The 23,337-nt window shown below is 34.1% G+C and overlaps 1 protein-coding gene and 2 long non-coding RNA genes across 5 annotated transcripts in view; 1 reads left to right on the top strand and 2 right to left on the bottom strand.

Annotated features, from left to right (window-relative positions):
* Window positions 1–20,485, top strand: part of atp1a1b (ATPase Na+/K+ transporting subunit alpha 1b) — a 22,595-nt gene extending 2,110 nt beyond the window's left edge. The window contains exons 2-22 of one of the 3 annotated variants that reach the window (XR_015498947.1): window positions 1,697–1,810; window positions 1,889–1,948; window positions 2,037–2,240; window positions 2,323–2,436; window positions 2,854–2,988; window positions 3,100–3,217; window positions 7,632–7,900; window positions 8,344–8,652; window positions 9,587–9,721; window positions 10,332–10,527; window positions 10,606–12,468; window positions 12,548–13,388; window positions 13,475–13,625; window positions 14,505–14,673; window positions 14,748–14,902; window positions 14,997–15,120; window positions 16,191–16,336; window positions 17,372–17,502; window positions 17,611–17,712; window positions 17,804–17,895; window positions 20,252–20,485. Coding sequence is in view for 2 of the 3 variants with exons in the window: in XM_087267026.1 (XP_087123152.1) it covers window positions 1,697–1,810; window positions 1,889–1,948; window positions 2,037–2,240; window positions 2,323–2,436; window positions 2,854–2,988; window positions 3,100–3,217; window positions 7,632–7,900; window positions 8,344–8,652; window positions 9,587–9,721; window positions 10,332–10,527; window positions 10,606–10,781; window positions 13,252–13,388; window positions 13,475–13,625; window positions 14,505–14,673; window positions 14,748–14,902; window positions 14,997–15,120; window positions 16,191–16,336; window positions 17,372–17,502; window positions 17,611–17,712; window positions 17,804–17,924 (3,066 nt within the window). In the remaining variant the exon portion in view is untranslated. 3 annotated transcript variants of the gene reach the window in all.
* On the bottom strand, window positions 2,849–9,510 carry LOC147842410 (uncharacterized). Its single transcript, XR_015499727.1, has 2 exons — window positions 6,880–9,510; window positions 2,849–4,483 (listed from the first exon to the last, which is right to left on the bottom strand). It is a non-coding gene; the product is annotated as an uncharacterized LOC147842410 (long non-coding RNA).
* LOC147835352 (uncharacterized) lies at window positions 20,327–22,849 on the bottom strand. The gene is made up of 3 exons (XR_015499732.1): window positions 22,639–22,849; window positions 22,382–22,592; window positions 20,327–22,299 (listed from the first exon to the last, which is right to left on the bottom strand). It is a non-coding gene; the product is annotated as an uncharacterized LOC147835352 (long non-coding RNA).
* Between the last annotated feature and the right edge of the window lie 488 nt (window positions 22,850–23,337).

The following is a 23,337-nucleotide window of genomic DNA, read 5'->3' on the forward strand; positions in this document are numbered from 1 at the left end:
ATAATTTGTTTGTTATATTTTATGCAGATACCCCACAAAATCATCCCAAGTAATCTGAAATTATGAATTCTTTGCAAATATAGGTATTCAAGTCAGCTGGTGAAATTGAATTTATATTGCAATATATGTTTTTTCCCCAATATTGTGCAGTCCTAGTTCAGATTATATAAACTTCACTTATAGACTGCTTAGTGATGTGCAAGAAATAATACAAATCTATAATACAAAACAATTCTAACATTATTTACTGCAATTTTTGTGTTTTTCCTAACTTTTATGACTGGCTTGCTTCTTGCTTCATCGCTGTTACGTTAACAAGATGTAAATCATTCTTTGAAAAGGGATCAAAAAACAAAACATAATTGCATCATAAAAGTGCCTCATTTTCTATACAAATCAATATGGGCCAGGTCTTTTCAGTGCATGATCCAGAATCATTCTGAATGGTTCATCCATGAATCAAACTGATCTGGTTGTCAGTTGCAATTCAGTGACTCAATGATCTGGTCACAAATGTTAATAGCACTCAAGTTTTACTGACACCTTTTATGGTGCTTTTGAAATTTCTTTGTTAGTCCATTGGGAGAAAAAAACGACTAGCAGGGTTTTATTTTTTATACCCAAAAGGTCATATACACTGAAACAACATGAGAGTAAATTGTAAAATATTCAGTTTCTTTCTTTCTTTCTTTCTTTCTTTCTTTCTTTCTTTCTTTCTTTCTTTCTTTCTTTCTTTCTTTCTTTCTTTCTTTCTTTCTTTCTTTCTTTCTTTCTTTCTTTCCTTTCTTTTTTTCTTTCTTTCTTTCTTTCTTTCTTTTGTTTCTTTCTTTCTTTCTTTCGTTTACAAAAATTTAAATTTTCTCACTGTTTACTCATCCTCAAGTGGTTATAAACCTGTTTAATTTTTTGCTCTTTTGTTAAAAACAATAGAAAATATTTGGGAAAAAAAGCTGAAAACCTGTAACCACCAACTTCCATAGTTGAAAAAAAACAAATACCATGGAAGTCAATGATTACATGTTTCCAGTATTTTTAAAAATATCTTCTTTTGTGTTTAACCGAAGAAAGAAACTTAAACATGTTTGGAACAAGTGAGTAAATGATGCCAGAATTTTAACTTTGGGTTGAACTATTTCATTCATTTTATTAAACTATTAGAATGACCATATTTTATCCATAACCTACTGTAGAACAAAATAGTAGCTGTTAATATCATTGTTAACATGTTAATAATAAACATTTTAAAAATAACATGGAAATAAAAAGCCATCAGCCTTTCTTTTTTTTTTTTTTTTTGCGACCCTTGGGGCGATTACGTTATATTAAAGACACAGCAATATCATCTGATGCAGCAGATTGATTTTATGGCACTAGGTTAAACTTTATGACACCATTATAGCACTCACGTACATTAAAGATACATACAGACCACAACCGAACAGGGAGCAGGGTCTCCGAGAGACGTTTTCCACAATTAAACGATGAATAGAGTTGGCCGTTTTGGTTTTTTGTGCGCTGTTGTGTGCAAGATTTATATATTTATGACTACCTCAAAAGATATTGTGGGTCGTGAGTCATTGGCATTGATATTTTGGGGGTCGCAGGCTGAAAGGTTTGGGAACCCCTGCTGTAGACAACTGTCAGAGCCTTAAGATTTTCTGGAGCAAATGTTGAATGTTTTTAACATCGTTTTCAGGATGGACGCGACCAGTATGAACTGGCGGCAACTTCGGAGCAAGGAGGGAAGAAGAAGAACAAAAACAAGAAGAAAGAAAAAGACATGGATGAATTGAAAAAGGAAGTGGATTTGGTAAGACTTAAAGTCTTGTTGCGTATTACACGCTCTGAATTCAGTTGCTTGAATCTTTCTATGTAAAATGTGTTCCAGGATGATCACAAGCTGACTTTGGAAGAGCTCAACCGTAAATATGGAACAGATCTGAACAGAGTAAGTTAGATGAGAATTTCATTGACACATAAATCTAATAAATCTCAATGAATAATGATGAATATAGGCTTATCTGTGACTTCATCAGGGTCTTACAACTGCCCGCGCTGCTGAAATTCTTGCCCGTGATGGACCCAATGCTCTCACCCCCCCTCCAACCACCCCAGAATGGGTCAAGTTCTGTAAGCAGATGTTTGGAGGTTTCTCCATGCTGTTGTGGACAGGTGCCCTTCTCTGCTTTCTTGCATATGGCATTCAGGCAGCAATGGAGGATGAGCCAGCCAATGACAATGTGAGAGGGGAATGTATTTAATATGCGTTACGCATTTTTACTATTTGATATCTAATTGGATTTATACTTCTGTTCAATTTAGCTGTATTTAGGAGTTGTGCTTTCAGCTGTGGTTATCATCACTGGATGTTTCTCATACTATCAAGAAGCCAAGAGCTCCAAAATTATGGACTCCTTCAAGAATTTGGTTCCACAGGTAAATGTTTCCTTCATATTTACTGTATGTCTTTAAAGGGATAGTTCACCCAACAATAGAGTGTCTATTTCCTGTTCACAACAAAAGAAGATATTTTGGAGAATGTTGCAAACTGGTAGCCATTGAAGTCTATTGTAAGAGGAAAAAAATATTGTGCCTACTGTTTTTTTTCTTAATATTTTTTAAAATATCAACTATATATATATATATATATATATATATATATATATATATATATATATATATATATATATATATATATATATATATATCAACTACAATATCAAAACAGGTGTGGAACAAGTAAAAGATGACGTAATTTCATTTTTGGTTATACTTATTTGTCAAATACATTGTAGTTTTGTCTTCTTATATGGTTTTTTTTGTTCAGATTATAAACTTTTTTTTCCATCATAGCAAGCGTTGGTTGTCCGTGACGGTGAGAAGAATCATGTTAATGCTGAAGAAGTGGTGGTTGGTGATCTGGTGGAAGTAAAAGGTGGTGACAGGATCCCTGCTGACCTGAGAATCATAGCCTCACACGGCTGCAAGGTTATTATGGGCCTCAGTCTCTTACCTAACCTTGCCTATCAGTGTAGTGAGAATTTATTTCTGTAGCAGTGGCATTATGTAAAAAATATCCTTTAATTTGGATGTTTTAAGGTGGATAACTCATCTTTGACTGGAGAATCAGAGCCTCAGACAAGGTCCCCAGATTACTCAAATGATAATCCTCTAGAGACCAGGAATATTGCTTTCTTCTCAACCAACTGTGTTGAAGGTATTTTATAGTCTTATTCACATTTCATGCTCAGTAAAATGTTTTGCTTCTGTTCTCATATCTGTTAAGATCATCCATTAGGGGTTAAAAATACTGAAACTTCATTGTTTTCATAAGAATTTGAAGCATTATTATTATTGTATTAATCTGGCATAACTTAGTCTAATCATGGGAGGTATGCTTGCTACTTAGATCTAAAAAGGGGGAGTTTCAACGATCAAAAATGTAAAGTGCTTATAACTCACAAACTGTAGTTTTCGTAGACCTAAAGTGCCTCTAAGTTTTATAGACAAACACATACCAAAAATAAGTAACAATTTAAAATACAAAAACAGCTTTAACAATTTATTAATTATTTACTTTACTGGGAATTTGGCATGCAGCATCTTTCTTCAAGGTGCTACTTATTTGTGTGTGGGCACTAGCGTTTCTCAAAAAACATGGCTGCCATCGACCAATGAAATTTGAACATTTATTAGACAGATTAGATAGGATTACAGATAAGATTAACAGAGGTTAAATTATAACAAAAATGTTGTTTCTTGTTTAACTCTTGGTTTCATGCTCATACAAAATATTCATATCATATGTTAAATCTTATTATTAACTTTGCCTCAAGATCCAAAGCTGTCAATCAAACCGATTGTTAAATATTTGCCTAATACACCCACTTTTGCAAACTAGTTACGTTTTTTTTTTCTCAACAAACCAGTAAATCTTACCTAAATCAGTAATTTTATCCATTTGCATTTGTAATAGGGTTATTTACAAAATTGCCTGATATACTCAAAAGCTTTTAATTCCTTAACAAAACTACTGTTTTTATTAAATAAGGTGAGTGCATGCACCATGAGTCTAATGCCTAGTTCAGACTGCGTGATTTTAGCCTCGATTTTGGCTCGCTGACAGGTTTTGAGAAATCGCTGACAAATGCCTGAAATCACAGGCAAATCGGTGCTTGTGCACGTGAGTGACAATCACACAGTATGACCTATCAAAGACGTGATCTGAGAGAATCGCTGATGAGTCGCTGATGCCTGCGAGATATTTGGCGTAAATATTTAGAGCTGTCGGCGATTCAAATCATGCTGTGTGAATTTATTTGGACCCACGAAATGGAGGAAAAACTAGTGGAGGTTTGACAGGACTCAGGAGCAGACTGTCTGTTTGACGTTTCATACAGAAAGAAATTAGTTTATTATCAACTTAAGTTAAGGAGAAATGACTAATTCACTTTACACCCAGGTGAGCAAATATGTACATTTTCTACCCCAGTGGTTCTCAAACTTTTTTCACCAAGTACCACCTTAGAAAAAAATTGTCTCTCCAAGTACCACCTTACGACGCTATTTTTTTAACCAGTATTAAAAAATAGCGTTGTAGGCCTAATTAAGCAGCTACAGGTGTGCACAGTTTAAAAATGATGCAGATTAATTCGTATTATTAAGGATACGTATTATTGTCAGTCACTTTAAACATGTTAAATAGTCTGAACATTAACTGTGCTTGGAGGTAAAAAAAATGTTTTAGTTAAAATGTGCTTTTAAAAGTTCATTAAAAAATGGCGCTGTTCTTAAAAAGTAAAAAGAAAACTGCTGCACTTAAATCTAAAGTATTCATAGTAGCCTATTCATCAAAAGCTGGAAATGTTACTTGGACCTCATAAATATAGGCTATATGTCATATTCATACACTTTCAGACAAATCTTAAAATATATGTTAAATTTAAATATGACAGGGTTCATACAGGCACAGCCTAATGAAAATCAATTCCAGAACCTATTTTTTTTTATTCAAGACTGACATGCTATGTATTGAAGACCTGAAATGTATTCTCAGCAACCCATAAAACATTGCATGGGAATAGATACAAATAAAAACCATTAATAATAATATTTATTAACTATATATTAATAATATAATAATCCTGCACTAAATGCTTGTGAAACGTTTTTTGTACTCAAGTAAAAATACTATTGCACTGCTAAAATAACACAAATTTTAGTAAATAATACTAATATTATGTAAAAGTACAAAGTACTCTTTTAAAAAGTACTAGTTAGTTACTTTTGAAAAAAAAATCTGATTTTCATTATGAAATCACTTTTTTAAGTGTAAATCTGATTGAATGGTTTAATTGCATAAATCCCAAAGCTACATGTAAAGGAATTTGCACTAACAAAGGAAGTGTGACCGATTTTTCCTTTCATGACAATTAATCTTGTTCAATAGCACTGTTAAAACTACCACATAAACTTTAAGGCCATAGAGACACTTTTTGCCCATTTTTTTAAAATGATATTTTCAAGCTTTGAAAGGTTTAATTAAAGTATATGGTAAAAAGATTTAAATTTAGCCTTTTATTTACATATTTTACAATATTTTTCTTTACAATATGACAAATTTGTTTCTTAAAAAGCTGTACATTACATGTAGATTTTATTTTACACTTGATCTTAATCTAAAAGAGAAACTTTAAAAAAAAACACAAGTACACTGTCCATAAAAAAAATAAAACAAATGACTTCATTTTACTTGAGGTATTTGAAATATGACAACAATACATTTATCAAAGCAGTGCTTTAAGAGCCTTATTGTTAATTTTGATAAATAAACAATAAGTAACAATGGATTGTTTTAACCTGTAATACTTTAAGACAGATAATACAGCTAAATGTATAAATCACACAAATACCTCATCCAGAAACATTTACAGCATAATTATTTTGTCGTAAAGAAATAAAAAATGTTCCACCTTTGCTAAAAGTAAGTTTCACTTCACAACACAGCCAAATAAGAAGACCATTAGCATTGTCATCGATCATGCATCAATCTATTTCTAAATACTTGATAACTATGAATACTTTTGACTAAAATTTAGTAAAGGAGCAAAGATAAATGTCTAATAGTGGAGAGATCGCGATTATATTCAATCTGAGCACACAGGCGATCATGAGAGGACTTGCAGTTCATTTGGGAAAAAAAGCCTATTTAAGAGCTCGCATATGTGTTTTAGCGATTTCCGTACATGAATGCGCTCTCGTGTTAAAATAAAGCACTCGCCACATTTGCAGAAATGAGTTATTGCGCAATACCTCCATTCCCGCGCCGCCATTCAGAATGTATTTAGAGGAGTGACAGGTCAGAGGCGAGTCGACTGGCTGTCGGAGAGCGAAACGTGTATGTAGATCATCAAAAAGACAGGAAATATGTTCGCGGTTTATTTGCTCTGCTAGACATCTCTATAGTGAAAACATCCGAGAAGCGTTATTCCAACAAAACAATTGTTTTTAAGTTGTTTTTTCCGTCTTTGCAACATAGAAAGTCTTTGTCCCGCCCTTATGTTTCACGCAACTAGACAAGGTCGACTGTGATTGGCCACTTTTCATGTCAGTCAAATCACGCTTCAGAATCAATTCTTAAACTTCGGAAACAGATTTTCAGCAGCTTATGACACAATGCACTAAAATAAACACTCTAAGCACAGCGCTGTGATTGTACGCTTCACAAAAAAGCCAATGCTGATCACATTGATGTTATATTACGTATTAAAGGAATAAAAGTGTTAATTGTTTATTTCATTATTTGGCGATTCCTCCGCGTACCACTAGGAGGAAGCCCGCGTACCACTAGTGGTACGCGTACCACAGTTTGAGAACCACTGTTCTACCCCATTAAAGGCTTCTTTCTCATTATGTTGTTAAAAACAACAGATATACTACGTGTTTTTGGCTGTGAGACGTAGTTTGGACGAAGTTGTCGGCGATTCTTCCTATGGTAAAGTCATGCAATGTGAAAGCCCCTGTCGCAGATACATCTTGCAGTGTAAACAAAGCAGTGACGAAACGCTAGCCCAGATAGTCATGCAGTGTGAAAACATCTGTGACACGACTACTTTGAAAATCATGCAGTCTGAACTCGGCATAAGCTAAATTGTTCTTAGTGTATGTGTGTGAATGAGTGTATGGATGTTTCCCAGTGATGGATTGCAGCTGGAAAGGCATCCGCTGCCTAAAACATATGCTGGAAAAGTTAGTGATTCATTTATGAACCGGGACTAAGCCGAAAATGAATGAATAAATGTGTGAAAAATTCATGCTATAATGTATTTTGATGACAAATGAGCTGACATAGTTTAAAACGGTCATTTTAATTACTGATTTAAGCAGTTATAGGCTTACTAAATAATGAACAATGTTATTTTAAACATGTGATTAAAGGCTTTAAAGCACTTTATAACCACATTAATTGCACATATTTATAATTCAATACATTTATAGACATTTTTATTTACTTTTGTACTTTGATTATTACCTATTATATCAATAAATGGCAATAATTGACTCTCTTCAAAAAAAAGTAATAACAGCCTGATACTTTGGTGTCCTCATCCAGTACTTCACATTTGTTCTAGGCACTGCTCGCGGCATCGTCATCAGCACTGGAGACCGTACAGTAATGGGCCGAATTGCAACACTGGCTTCTGGTCTGGAGGTTGGACGCACCCCTATCTCTATTGAGATTGAGCACTTCATCCACATCATCACTGGCGTGGCTGTCTTTCTGGGTGTCTCTTTCTTTGTCCTATCTCTTGCTCTTGGTTACTCCTGGTTGGAGGCTGTTATCTTTCTTATTGGCATCATTGTGGCCAACGTACCTGAAGGTCTCCTTGCTACAGTCACAGTAAGTTTCTTTCAACCTATACTTTATTGAAAAGCTCTTATATATTTAAGACACCTTCTAGTGTTGTCAAAAATATTGATATTGATATATTTAAAATAATATAATCATACTTTTGGTTAGTGTAGATACTGGCTTTGCTCTCTCGCACCAGAAGAAAAATGTATAATTAATAACAATATTAAGATTTTAACACTTTTTTAATCAGAAAATAAATTGAGATTGCACTAATAATTTTTTTTTGTAATTTATTGCCTTTTGGACTGCTGATATATCATTTTATTTTATTTTTCTTTCTTTTTACTTCATTTGCATACTTTTAATGTTGCAGAATTTACCCACAGTATTGAAAATGGTCTTGAATATTAAAATTTTTCAAGATATCAAATCAAAGTTCCAGTATTGTGACAACACTAACACCTACCCTCTGTTTGCTCATTCTTTAGGTTTGCCTGACCCTCACAGCTAAACGTATGGCTAAGAAAAACTGTTTGGTTAAGAATCTGGAGGCTGTTGAAACCCTGGGCTCAACCTCAACCATCTGTTCTGATAAAACTGGCACATTAACGCAGAATCGTATGACCGTAGCTCACATGTGGTTTGATAACCAGATCCACGAGGCCGACACCACAGAGAATCAGAGTGGCACCAGCTTTGACCGTAGCTCAGCCACCTGGGCCTCACTGGCCCGAGTTGCTGGGCTCTGCAACAGGGCTGTATTCCTAGCTGAACAGACCGATGTGCCAATTCTGAAGGTGTGTTTTTAAATGTGATCCACGGCAGTAATTAATAAACCGATTAGCCTATTTTACAGGGTGTATACAGTAGGCCAGTGCACAAGTTATACATTGACTTTTGATGGTAATTAATTCATTAATTTTAAACAATGCAGTGTGTTAATATAATTCTGATATGTAAATATAACAGTTGCAAAACTGTAAAGAAAGTCAGTAGTTTGCCAACATGACTCGCATGTTTCTAACATATTGGTACACTGGAAAATGTTTCTTGTTTTATATAGGCCTTATATTTCTTCTGTTTTTTGTCTAATCCAAAGATATAAAAATATTTAATTAAGAAGCATTGTCTAGAGCAGCCAAACATATTGTCTTGTTTTAAGAAATATTGTCAAAATTAAGTGAGTTTTCTTCCCTAAAACAATCAAAGTAATCTGTCAATGTGGTTAGCAAAATTATCTTACAATAGGAAAGGGAAGGAAGGAAAAACAAGGTTATTTTGCTTTCCCCATTGGCAGATTATTGTGTTTGTTTTAATAAAAAACATATTTAATTTTGTTAATTATCTTAATATTATTTCTTAAAACAAGAAAAAAGGCTTTACATATTTATTTTTATTTTTTTGCAGTGGAGCATAAATTAGCATGTTGCTAGCATGTTTCTACCTTGAATTATCAGGTTTCTAGCATGAAGTTGCTAGTATGACTTAGAATATTGCTTGCATATTTCTAACATTATTTCTAAAATACCTACTTTGCTGTCAAATTTGTGTGTTTTAATGCAAATCTACATTAAATCACTTCCATCAAATGGTTTATGATTTCTTGTGATATGGCCATCACAAAAATAAATTACATTTTAGAAACAAATACTGTATAAAAAAAACAACAATAAAAGATTGTTAAAAAGTAATGTTTTTGATCAGATATCTTACTTGTGTTTCAATGTTTAGAGAGATGTTGCTGGAGATGCGTCTGAATCTGCCCTGCTGAAGTGCATTGAGCTTTGCTGTGGATCAGTGAAAGATATGAGAGAAAAGTACACCAAAGTGGCGGAAATCCCTTTTAACTCCACAAACAAATATCAGGTACTGATCTCGATCTTACATACAAATTGCATAAACAACAATGAATTTTAAATTCTAAAATATGCAATTTTCTTAAAATAGTGTCTGTGTTGATGTGTGTACATTCAAAATCATGATGCTGGATTTCAAGCTTCATAGTAACCTTTCTTTTTTCTGCTTAATGGGTTAGTTCTATCAAAATTTTTGAGCTTCCATGACCAACATGCTGTAATGCTATAAACATTGTTTATGCATCAATGTTTTATGGTCTCTCAGTCTAATAAAACAATCACGTCTTCAGAGGACTTGGACTAGAACACTCACCTCATGGATCTATTTTTCTAACTCTTTATCAATAATTTCTTAAAAAGTCTTAAAACAGACTATTGAAGGAGGGAAAGAAGTCTGTCTTACTATTTAATTAAAAACATCATAATTTTTGTTCCAAAGGTGAACAAATTTCTTAGAAGTTTGGGATGACATGAGAGCTAGTAAATGATAACAGTGATTTCAGATTGAGGCAAACTAACTTTAATCACACAATGTAAATATCAATTGACAGCAGGACTTTTCATATTCTACTAAAAACATTTGATCATTATTTGAATATTTTTGATCCTCATATTAATAGCTGTCGGTGCATAAGAACCCAAATGGTGGCACAGAGTCTAAGCATCTGCTGGTGATGAAAGGAGCCCCTGAGAGAATCCTAGACCGCTGCTCTACGATATTGATCCAAGGAAAGGTGCAAGCTTTGGATGATGAAATGAAAGAAGCCTTTCAGAATGCTTACCTGGAGCTTGGAGGCCTTGGAGAAAGAGTTTTGGGTAAAAAAAAGCATTTGCTATGGTAGAGATCATCTAAGCGCATGGTGTTCTGATCATTCACATTGTCTTCTCTCACAGGATTCTGTCATTTCTGCCTCCCGGACGAAGAGTTTCCAGAAGGTTTTCCGTTTGATACTGAGGATGTGAATTTCCCTACTGAGAATCTGTGCTTTGTGGGTCTCATGTCAATGATTGATCCTCCGCGTGCTGCTGTTCCTGATGCTGTAGGCAAATGCAGAAGTGCTGGAATCAAGGTAAAGCACTGATCTAAATCAATGTGCTGAAATTAATATGTAAGGGAAATTCTGTTGACTAAAAGTTGTGTCTGTTGAATATCTTAATGACTCTACGTAAATAAACACCTTTTAGTTTTAACAACAAATTAATTTGAACTTTAATATACTAGTCATTTATTCTTAGTTGAGTTAGTTAGTTAGTGAAGTTGAGCAAAATAATGTAAAATTTACTTCAGCTCAGTATTTTGGTTGTTTTTACAGTCACTTGATTTATTTGTTAAAATATGCTAAATGACCTCTTTTAAAAACACCCTTACTGTAGTAAAATAAGTGATTCAGTTATCTAGCTAGTTATAGGATGTTAACATAACCAGAGTCTACCTCTAGATTAGTAACTGTGGCATTTATTTTTAAATGAAGTCATATAATCTTCACTGCAAAATATGCTTTTCTTACTTAGAGTTTTTGTCTTGTTTCTAGTTCAAACATCTAAATATTCTTAAATTAAAAAGCATTTCATAGACAAGTAAAAAAATGTCCTGTTTTACTAATCTTGGAGAAAAGAGTTTTGTGTAATCTTATTCCAAAGCAGAAATTACATTATTTATTTGCTTTTTTTAAGTAAAACGCAATAAAATTTGACTTATTTCTAAAAACAAAACAATATTTATTTCTTGTCTAGAAATTACTTCTTGATTTAATAATTGGTACATATTTGGACTAGAAACAAGACGAAAAAACGAAAAACTCTTAGAAAGGAAAGCATTTTTTGCAGTGTAGTTATTTAAAGATCCTTTCTATACCTATCCACAGGCTCTAATCTGGTCATAAATGGACTAAAATAGTCATAAATGGAGCATTATATATTCCCTTATAAACAGAATACCATTTACTGTTTAATTTAACATTCACTTTTAGATTCTAAAGCACAGCATGCTAGGATCTAAAAACTAACTTAACAAAATTGCACTCAGTTTAACTTAACTAGGGTTTTCTGAGTGAGAAATGCATAGCAAGTAAATAGTAGAGATGAAGACAAACTTAAATGTTGATTAAAATCAAATAGAACCAAGTGAAGTTTATTTACACACTAATTTCGAGAGGATCATGTGCTTATGATTGTTAACAACTGATCCTGCATCAGCTCACAATTTATTCACCAATCAGATGATTCCTAACTCACTATAAATAACCAGAGTTTTCGTATCTCAGTATCTTCATCCTGAAGAATCCCCACTACACACCCCATACTCCTCCTCATTTCCAGATGGGTGACACGGCGGCCCAGTGATTAGCACTGTTGCCTCACAGCTAGAATATTTCTGGTTAAAGTCCCTACTAAACCAGTTGACATTTCTGTGCGGATTTTGCTCGTTCTCCCAGTGCATGTGTGGGTTTTTCCCAGGTTCTCTGGTTTCCTCTCACAATCCAAAAACACGCAACCCAAGTAAATTGAACATACCAAATTGATACCATAGCCAAGCTCTTAGCAAGTGTACATCTCTCCTTAGCTATCCTATATCTGTCATTAGCCAGAAATAAGTCTGGGGAGTTCATCGAGATCTACCTAAGCTCAAACTCTCCTCTTACCCTGCTAATTGGAGGGAGTCCAGGGTTTGAGGATCCTATAAGCTCAGGGCTCTCTCCCGGGCATGCCAAACATGCTTTATTATCAATCATCAGCTAAGTGTGAACTCAAAAAAATGTATGAGTTAGGACAATGGACAAATTTTACAGTGTGCTAATCCTAATGTTTACCTAACAGTCTCCGTTTCTTTAGCCAGGCTATGAGTGTTATTTATTCATAATGAGGCAAAAAGCATAACTTTCTGTCAATTCAGACTGCTCAAACCATCACATCCTTTGAGCTTTTTAAGTTTCACTTTGGATAGAAGCAACTGCTAAATATAAAAATGTAAATGAGAGTTATTGTAAGGATGTTACAAGGTTACTTATGATCAACAGAATGTTTAAAAGCAAGTATTACAATAAAGCCAAAGCCATATTGAAATTAATTGGTTGATTGTTTTGACTGGTCTGGGGTTTTTCATCAGAATAAATAGTGGACTTCAGAATTCCAATTTGTAAATGATTTTTGGGAAAAGAAGTATCTAAACCTTTTCTGGTAATCCACTTGTTCACTTTCAGTCGGTCACTACGAGCTATGTCAGGAACAGACAAATGGGCATAACAAAATTTACACTTGTCAGTCCCAAAATAATGTCTCTGTTCCCTCCCAAGAGTGACTTACAGTACATAACAAAGACATTTGCTGCAGTTTCAGTTTAAAAATAAAATGTGTTTTTCCACTGTATCATTTTACATTCATCATAATTTGTATTTATCTGTTTATTTACAGTATTTGTTAACGGCTTCTAAATACTGTATGTAGAATCAATGGTTATCAAAATGTCCATACTTGTGCATCCCCATATTTAAATAAAAACGTGTAACCTTTTTAAATAACAATTTATTTCTGAACCATTAGGTTATCATGGTTACCGGTGACCATCCCATCACTGCTAAAGCCATAGCGAAGGGTGTTGGGATTATTTCTGAAGGTAATGAGACTGTGGAAGATATTGCAGCTCGCTTGAACATTCCTGTCAATGAGGTGAACCCCAGGTATCACAGCATGTTACATTTACTCAAGAAGCCAATGTAATCTGCCTTGACGTGAATCGAATAATTCAATAAATGTCTGTTTTTAGAGATGCAAAGGCCTGTGTGGTTCACGGAGGAGATCTGAAGGACCTCTCGTGTGAACAGCTGGATGACATTCTGAAGCACCACACTGAAATAGTGTTTGCCAGAACATCACCACAGCAGAAACTGATTATTGTTGAAGGCTGTCAGCGACAGGTAATGAACTGGGTTTTAATGAATATACAGTTAAAGTCGGAATTATTAGCCTTTCTTAAATATTTCCTAAAGGATGTTTAACAGAGCAGGGAAATTTTCACGGGATGTCTGATAATATTTTTTCTTATGGAGAAAGTCTTATTTGTTTTATTTCAGCTACAATAAAAGCATTTTTAATTTTTTAAAAGCAACTTTAAGGTCAAAATTATTAGCCCCTTTAAGCTATTTATTTTTTCAACAGTCTATAGAACAACCATCGTTATACAATAACTTGCCTAATTACCCTAACCTGCCTAGTTAACCTAATTACAGCTGAAGACAGAATTATTAGCCCCCCTTTGAATTTCTTTTTCTTTTTTAAATGTTTCACAAAGGATGTTTAACAGAGCAAGGAAATTTTCACAGTATGTCTGATAATATTGTTTACTTTGTATTATTTTGGCTAGAATAAAAGCAGTTTTACATTTTTTTATGAACAATTTTTTTTTTACATTGTGAAAAGTGCTATAAAAGTAAAATTGAATTGAAAAGGATTTGCTAAATGAGTAAATCAAAAATGTTAATAATTAAACAAATACTTAAATAAAAAGTACACATTTTTATACTTTAATAACCTTATTAAACAGACATATTTAAATGACATATTTACATTTAAATTACATATAATTACATATTTTATTGTTTATTTTTAATAGTATTTTATACATTTTATTAGATTTTTAACCTACTGTTAACATAGGATTTGACATCTTTTTGAATAAATTAATATACAAAATAAGTGGCTCTCATTTATCCTAATACACAAGCACAAGTCTTCCTCTGAATTCCCTTTACATAATGTTTTTAATGTTAAAAATAACAATAAATTCTGTTCCAAAGGGAGCTATAGTGGCTGTAACAGGGGATGGTGTGAATGATTCTCCAGCCCTGAAGAAGGCTGATATCGGTGTCGCTATGGGCATTGCTGGCTCAGACGTGTCCAAACAGGCTGCGGACATGATCCTTCTGGATGACAACTTTGCCTCAATCGTCACAGGTGTAGAGGAAGGTACAGAAGACTCATTTTCCCCTCATCTCCTCAATGCGTTGTGCTACTTTCTTACTCTTTCCTTTCCACTTTAGGCCGTCTGATCTTTGACAACCTGAAGAAGTCCATTGCTTACACCCTGACCAGCAACATCCCTGAAATCACACCGTTCCTGCTCTTCATTATCGCTAACATCCCCTTGCCTCTTGGAACTGTGACCATTCTGTGTATTGATCTGGGAACAGACATGGTCAGTGGCGAAAACACTGGGTTATTTCCTTTTTCACACTTCAATTGGGTTTTGTAGCTTCATGGGAGATGACAGTTAATCATTTGTTTTGAAGCTGCCTGCTATTTCTCTGGCGTACGAAGCTGCTGAAAGCGATATCATGAAGAGGCAGCCAAGAAACCCTAAAACGGACAAGTTGGTGAATGAAAGACTTATTAGCATCGCATATGGACAGATAGGTAGGTGGTGATTTTGTGGCTTGCTGCGGTAGCTTGAATGGCGGTGCTTTAAAATGCTGAAATTATTAGTTTTATTTGTGTTTAATTATATTTTCAATATAAAAACATCTTCTAGAATGCTGCATTAAGCTTTTAAATTGTTTCATATAGATGGCTGTATACAAAAGGGAGATAATACTGAATAGATAGTGAGGGTGTTTGATTTTTAGATAAAAAGAAAATAAAAAAGAGAGAAAGAATATTAAAGCATTTTTAATAAAAAATAAATAAATATAAATTGAGTTTACGGCAAAATTATTAGCCCTCTTGTAAAAATTTATTATTTTAAAAATATGTGTTGTTTAACAGAGCAAGGACATTTTATACAGTATTTCCTTTTACTTATTTTTTTTATTTTATATTGGAAAAAAGTATTATTTCCTTTTGTTTTGCTGTTATAAAAGCAGTAAATATTAATAATAAAAATAAAACTTATATTGCCCTTTTAAATTGCACAAAATTGCAGCTGAATACTAGTATATTGCAAAATAACATCATAGCAAACCCAACAAAAATTGTTATTAGAAATTATTTAGTAAAACCTTTGATTAAAAATCTTCTTATATTTGAGATATAGTGCAAATTTCACAGGAGGGACAATCATTTTGCATTTAAATGTATATAAGAGATGAGAGAGTGTTTGTATTAGAAAGTCAGAGCAAGATAATAAAAATAAATTGAAGGATAGTCAGTGGTTGATGAAAAAAATTAATCTTTAACGGTTTCTTGAGATGAAAGCAAGATGCAATCTAAAATCAACTAAATAGCATTGTCGTGTAAGTGTTGTGACAAGTCCCAGTTGGTCTTGTGTATTTATTCATTTATATGGAAATATAAAATAGAATTTATGGTGTAAGTGTTAGAAGGCTAAAGCAGTTTTAAAATGAAATATTGTAAATATATTTAATGTTAATTTAATGAATTCTTGGTCAATGAAATGAAAGAAAAACAAAGAAGAAGAAATATCGCTGATCTAAATCTTTTAAAAACTACTTTCAGGATGTAATGATAATGCAAGTCTCTTCCTGCAGGTATGATTCAGGCTCTGGCTGGATTTTTCACCTATTTTGTCATTCTTTCTGAAAATGGCTTTTTACCATCAAGACTACTAGGAATACGTGTATATTGGGATGACAAGCATATTAATGACCTGGAGGACAGTTATGGGCAACAGTGGGTAAGTTTTAGGATAAATAAATTTATAAAAAGAATAAAAAAATGCATAAACTAGTGTTGACAATTGTACAATATTACAACTGTCTCTAATGTTAATGAAGACTGCATTGTTTTTTTTTTTTTTCAAATCTTTTTATTAACATTTTGGTCAATAAAACATCAATTATAAAAGTATTTGAAAAACAGAGACAAATTATCCTTGCTCCAACAGAGCCCTCCGCCCCACTGCACTATTTCTAAACAATATGTTATCCCTATTTTTAATCTGTTTTATATGTTCACTCATCTATTCTACATATATACACACACAACGAGTCACAATAGGCTCAGCAAATGTAAAACAAAGAAATAAAAAAATTTAGATAGAAAATAAAATGTAGTGAAAATGGAGGGAAAAAATGTGAGAAACAAATAAACAACGGTCAAACTGAAAATATTAAGTTAGGATCCATTTGTTTTATATATGTCAGCACTGGCTGCCAAATAAGATAACATTTTTGACTGCAACCTTTGGTGAAGTACCTAATCTTCTCCATTGTAAGATGGTACGAAGACTGCATTGTTTGACCAAAAATGAAGTAAATACCTACTACAAACAAGTTTTTTCATAATATTTTTCATGAATATATATAAACAATTTAAATGGTTTAAAGATAGCAGACAAATAACAAAAACTCCAAAGCCAAAAGGGACAGTTCACCAGAACATGAACATTTTCTCATCATTTACTCAAATGGTTCTACCCTTTTATGAATTTCTTTATTCTGATGGACACTAAACAAAATATTCAGAAGAATGTTGGGGAAAAGGCATCATTGACATCCCTAGTAGAAACCAAAAATACTATGGAAGTCAATGCCTATTTTTCCATCAATGTTCATTATATCTTCCTTTATCTTTAACACAAAGAAACTCAAGCAGATACAAGTGGAGGATGGGTAAATGATGACATAATGACATTTTTTTTAAGGTGAACCATCCCTTTAACTTTATATTTATAAATAACTGTATAACAAAAGTAATTTCTTTTTCTTAGACATATGAGCAGAGGAAGATTGTGGAGTTCACTTGCCACACAGCGTTCTTCGCCAGCATTGTGGTCGTGCAGTGGGCCGATCTGATAATCTGCAAGACCAGGCGCAATTCTGTCTTCCAGCAGGGAATGAAGTGAGTCTAGCAGAACAAATGAGCTCTGAAAGAGCATAAGCCATGTTCTTCAGAAGATTTTCTTTTATGTATCGTCTATTCACCACATTTGTTGGCTTACATCTACAGGAACAAAATCCTGATCTTTGGATTGTTTGAGGAAACGGCTTTGGCGGCTTTCTTGTCTTACTGCCCTGGCATGGATGTGGCTCTCAGAATGTACCCTCTCAAGTAGGCTAAAATCTTCTTTTTTTTAATGAATCAAAATTTGCAGTTATTTCTTGTCTGCTTCTTTAGTTTACATTCTGCACTTTATCTACAGGCCCAACTGGTGGTTCTGTGCCTTCCCGTACTCTCTTCTCATCTTTATTTATGATGAAATGAGAAAGCTCATCCTTAGACGAAACCCAGGAGGTAATCAGCAAAACATATACTTGTTTTAACTAGCTGCACTTCATTTACGGGTTTAAAGTGTCTTTATTATGCGTCAATGTATGTAGTATGTTACAAATGTATGTGAATGTTAAGCTTTCATATTGTAGAATAATTCCAAAGGATAGTAATCACTGATAGAATGTCTACCTTTAATGAAACGTAAGTCACTTTGGATAGAGGCATCTGCAAAATACGTAAATGGTAAAAGTCACCTGTGTTATTGGTGACACCAGTGGCCGTTAAGTGAACTGCAGCCAGCAATTTCCTGAATTTCCTGATTCAATTGTCCAGTAAACTCGTAACAAGGTTCTGTTATCATTCTTAGATTCAAAATAAAATTAGTAAAAAACATGTTTTCAGAGAGATGGCCAGGAAGATTTTGGCTGTCGTCATGTGATGAAGATGCTGTTTAGTATTATGTAAGAGAGAATCCTATTTGGATTTCACTTCCGTGGCAGCATTCCAGTCCTATTATTTATGCTCTTTAATTGCCAACTTCCCTCCATCTCATTCACTCACATGTACGTCATTGATGGGTTGTCACGATACTAGAATTTCATACCAATCAGTACTGAAATTTAAAAAATGTCAATTTCCCGTGAACATTTGAGCACTGTGGAGCACGTTCTTAAACGGCGCTGATTTGCCATTGTGTTCACATGCTCAACAGAAATGACTGTGATTGGCTGTGAGGGTCATCGGTTCACCAAACTCACTACTGCTTACTTAGTATAACCACAGATACAGGGACACTGGAAAGCCGCGATTCATCAGCGGATCACTCGTATGTCAACTTATAGACAAACCAGCTGATGACGTGACTTTGAAATGCTCCATTGTCCCTGTATCTGTGGTTACACACAGTAAACAATGGTGAGTTCTGTGAGCTGATGGCCTTCACAGCCAATCACAGTCATTTCTGTTGAGCTCTTGAACACAGTGGTAAATCAGCGCTGTTTCAGAACGTGCTCCACAGCGCTGAAATGTATGTTTTTAAAATTTCAGTATTGTGACAACCCTACATCACTGATAATTGTTTACTACTTGGGGAACATCTGAATGGTTTTAAATGGAACGCCCTGAACCATACCTGCCAACATTTGCCAAACATACCATAGTTGGTGACCCAGGGGTGTTACAGACTGTACCAAAAAGCTGTGGACGGGGTGGGGGAGTGGGGGTGGATGGTTGAGGGTGAGTTTAAGGGAGTTTTCCTGAAAAAATAACAAAACGGGAGGGTGGCAGGAGATGGGTTTAAAATACGGGACACTTCTGGGAAAACGGGAGTGTTGGCAGGTATGCCCTGAACACTTAAGCACTACACTGTTGTGACATCACAATCACATCGCATCTTGGGACATATAGGTGCTAGAATAGACATATGAAGCCAATTTGTTAACTCCATCAAAATCGAAGGATCGAGGGTGTGTCCATGTATGCTTCCCTAGTTCACTTGATGAAGCGGGATGCACTTTGAAATGTACCCTCAAGGAAACAAGGGAAGCAAAGTTTGCAAGAGCATTTTTAAAAGTTGAGTGGAATGCAGCCCATTTCCAACATAAATTTAAACAATTGACCAGTCAGAACAAGCTCGGCCATCTTATCAATCACAGAAGGTTTAGAGAGTATTTTTAGAGAAATCTGTAATTTTAGAGAAATTGGATACTTGAATTGAGAAAATCCTTTAACTGAGGTAAAGCCACAGTGTATTGTGAAAAAAAATTAAAGTGTTTTTGACCTCCAAAGCAAATTTAGGAAGCCTTTAAATACGCTTGTTGTGACGTATCGGTGACGTGTGGAATACTGTTTCCATGTTCAAGCTGATCATGACCCTTTTTAGTCATATCACGTATTTAAGTAAATTTAATATAAAAGCATGGTGTATACGACAGTCTCTGGACTTGCTGCACCACAGACATCTATAGTTTAACAATTTTTGAAAAAATGAATCACTTTCTGGCCATCAGATATTAGGCATGGGTATATATATATATATATATATATATATATATATATATATATATATATATATATATATATATATATATATATATATATATATATATATAGTGATTGTAATCTTCGAAAGCATCGCAGTTGTGATCTTCGAAAGCATCACATCACTTTGTAAACGTTTATTATTAGTCTCCCCAAAACGTTTTGACAGATCCTTTGGACACGAAAGCCGTGTCCAAAGAGCTTTTCATGATGTCACACTTAACAAGCGAATAGCATAATAGAGGCACTTTAAAACATCACTTTACAAACGTATATTGAAGTACTGTATGAATGCAGCATTTTTTAAAAATCTACTAAAACAAATCTTTCATTGCAGGTTGGGTGGAAAGAGAGACGTATTACTAGTCAAGATGTCCGCAGTTCTCTGTTTTCTCTTTGTGGAGTTCCAGTAGTTTTGCTGTTTTGAATTTAACATGTACATTTTAAAATATTTTTATATAGAACAATTGTAGTTCTGAGATTCTGCAGACACTGATACAGATAGACTTCAAAAGCGTAAGTGTTTTATAATTGTGTAATTTGAATAAACTGTGTTCGAATTCACTAAAAACAGTTTCATTGTTCATTAACTTCTCTGTTACTACCTTGTAGGTCACAGATTTGGGGTTTTTGTAGTACAACAAAAATGTGAGATTAAATATGATATACTGTATAAAACTATCTACTTTGTGACTGTTTAAATAACACATTTCCTAGTTTTAGTTATCAGTGCTTGTTATATAGTTTGTACTAGAGCACGTTTTTGTGTGTGTATGTGTGCGTGTGTGTGTGTGTGTGTGTGTGTGTGTGTGTGTGTGTTTCTTTCTCACTGAATGGCTGTTTGAGGATGGCAAAGAGCCTAGTAACCCTGAAGAAAAGAATCATGTTGGCATGGATACACAGCGGTCGTCCCAAAACTATTTCATTCAGAATTTAAGGAACAGAATGTGCCTGGAGTTTCTCTCTGTTTCTCATTCATTTCAAGTCCACTGGAATGTTAAGCCACTAACTGCTTTTTGTTAACTTCTACAATGCAGTTACTGGGTTTATTTGGCATGATATACACACAAAAAAAAGAAGAAACATTTTCCCACATCAGCACAGAAATTCATTCATTTGATCTTTCTCAATTAACGTTTCTGATTACTTCATAGGCTGTAACTGCATGGGTTATCGCTATTTTTTCATAATTAACAAATACACATGTACTCATTGTGGTTTATTAAGTCATACTAACTGAAGCTCAAAACCTCCTGTAAATTCTTAGGTTAACTTGTATAGCTGACAGATATTTCAGGAATATTTTGGCAGTCAAAGTCATGTCAATTGAAAACATGTCTGTCAAATATCACAAGACTTTAGAAATAGATAAAAAATAGAAATGCTCTTTATGACTCATAAAGGATCTTTGTTTTGCACTACCTACCTCTGCACATACTTGTTTGATACAGTAATTATATAATTGTGACTGCATGTCACAGTTTGTTCTTTATTCAATTAAAAAGCTTTCTGTTATTTTGCCAAAAGCATTCCCCGACCCTGCTGACAGCCTGCTGATCCTGATCCAGATCCAGATCTAGACAGAGCCAGATGGGTCCATATTCTCATTCATGTGAATTCTGTCTTGTTTAATTGTCCTTCTTTACTTGCATTTATCCCCTTGTCAACCTTCTAGTTGCACACCTGTGGCTAGTTAACCTATTGAGTGCATTTATACACCTGCGGTTTGCCTGATCCTTTATTCAATCGATGTGAGCTGGAAACTACAGTGAAGAAACAATTCCCTGTTATTAACTGAAACACCTTGCATTATCTGCTGCACTGACCTAAGTTAAAAATGCAGTATTACCAAGTTGTACACGCAACGTCGCATGAGTGGTCTGAGATAGAAAGTGGTCGACTACAACTTGGAGGCTGTGGATAAGGCCTACAGATACTGAAACATGCGAGTATTCAATGATGCAGAAAGACATTAAAGGGGTTTGATCAACTTGATCACCTTTCTGTAGTTTCAATTAACTTAATGACTGAAACAAACTTTTTTATTCGAATTCCGTGATAACCAAACGGTCTAGTCTAACTTACGTTTTAAACCGGTTCAAATACTTCATGACGCATCCTTTAGACTTGTCACGCAGTGTTCACGTCGGTTGTTTGGCAATAAAATTGAGAATTTTTTTTCGTTCGCACGCACATTCGTTCAGTGACAACTTTTGATACTAGCTCCCTATGCTGTTTACCATCGAACTTTGAATATTCGATATGAAATCACATGCAAATATGATTTTAAAACATTATTAGCACTATTTAATTGACTGAATGCTGTAGCTTTGGTCATTGGTTGCTAATTTGACTTCCGTATTTAAAATTTGCAAATAACTCTTTCTGAAATTATATCAGGGAGAGTCAGAAGCTGAATATAAAACCAACCCCAGCAAACAATTTTGTGTTTAAACGTATAATAGACATCTAAACGTATAGGCTAGACAACTTGACTAAAATTTAGGCTGTCAGTGAAAAATCTAATAGACATCTAAAAATGGTCCAAAACTAGACTAGTCGTCAGATGGTCATAGACAGACTTCATATGTGTAGTCATTCATTTCTGTTTATTTGATGACTAGTCTTGGCCTAGACATCAGATTTTCACTGACAGCCCAAATTTAGCCTTGTTTTAGCTAAGACTATGTTTAGACCTCTTTTAAATACAAAAAAAATGCTTGCTGGGACTTACCTCAATGGAAATAATTTTATTTTTTATTTTTTCATTCCTGTGTTGGGAAATGTGCAAAATTATAACTCACCGGCTGATTGTTAGGCTTATTTGGACTTGGACTACTTTTGTGAGCTGAATCAACCAATATTTAAAAGATCCAACACAAAATAACGTGTGTTCACACAAGGCTCTTACCTCACGAACTATCTCGCCATATTCAAAGAATAAAAAAAAAAAAAAAAAAAAAAGAATGACATTATTTACTTAATATTATTATTCAATAGTTACTAAATATTTCTCTGTTATAATTACAAAGCAATTGTACACCTCCAAGAGACATTCTCCCATTCCTCTTCCTTCAGTTTCATGGCTGGACATGACATAAGCAGCATAAAGGGTGAGTAAGCTATTTTTCAAACATGTTTTATTGGCCAAATTTTTATTTTATTCATTATTTAAAGCATATGCCAAGGTCTAATGACAGTGAAACTGCAGTTAAGTGTTGAAATGGTTAACAATTTTACATAATGGCGTAAAAGTGACTGATTCATATGACTGCATAGTTCTAGATTAGAAGCCTAACAGACAGACTCGTTTGACTTTTATTACAGCTGTTAAATCAAAAGGATGTGACGTTTACTTGGGCTCCAGAAAGTTTTTCACTGTGTGTCATGCAGAGGAGATTAGGCTACAAACTGATCTACCAT

Source organism: Danio rerio, chromosome 9, assembly GCF_052040795.2.
Source record: "Danio rerio strain M-AB ecotype USA chromosome 9, GRCz13ab, whole genome shotgun sequence".
Lineage (NCBI taxonomy): Eukaryota > Metazoa > Chordata > Actinopteri > Cypriniformes > Danionidae > Danio > Danio rerio.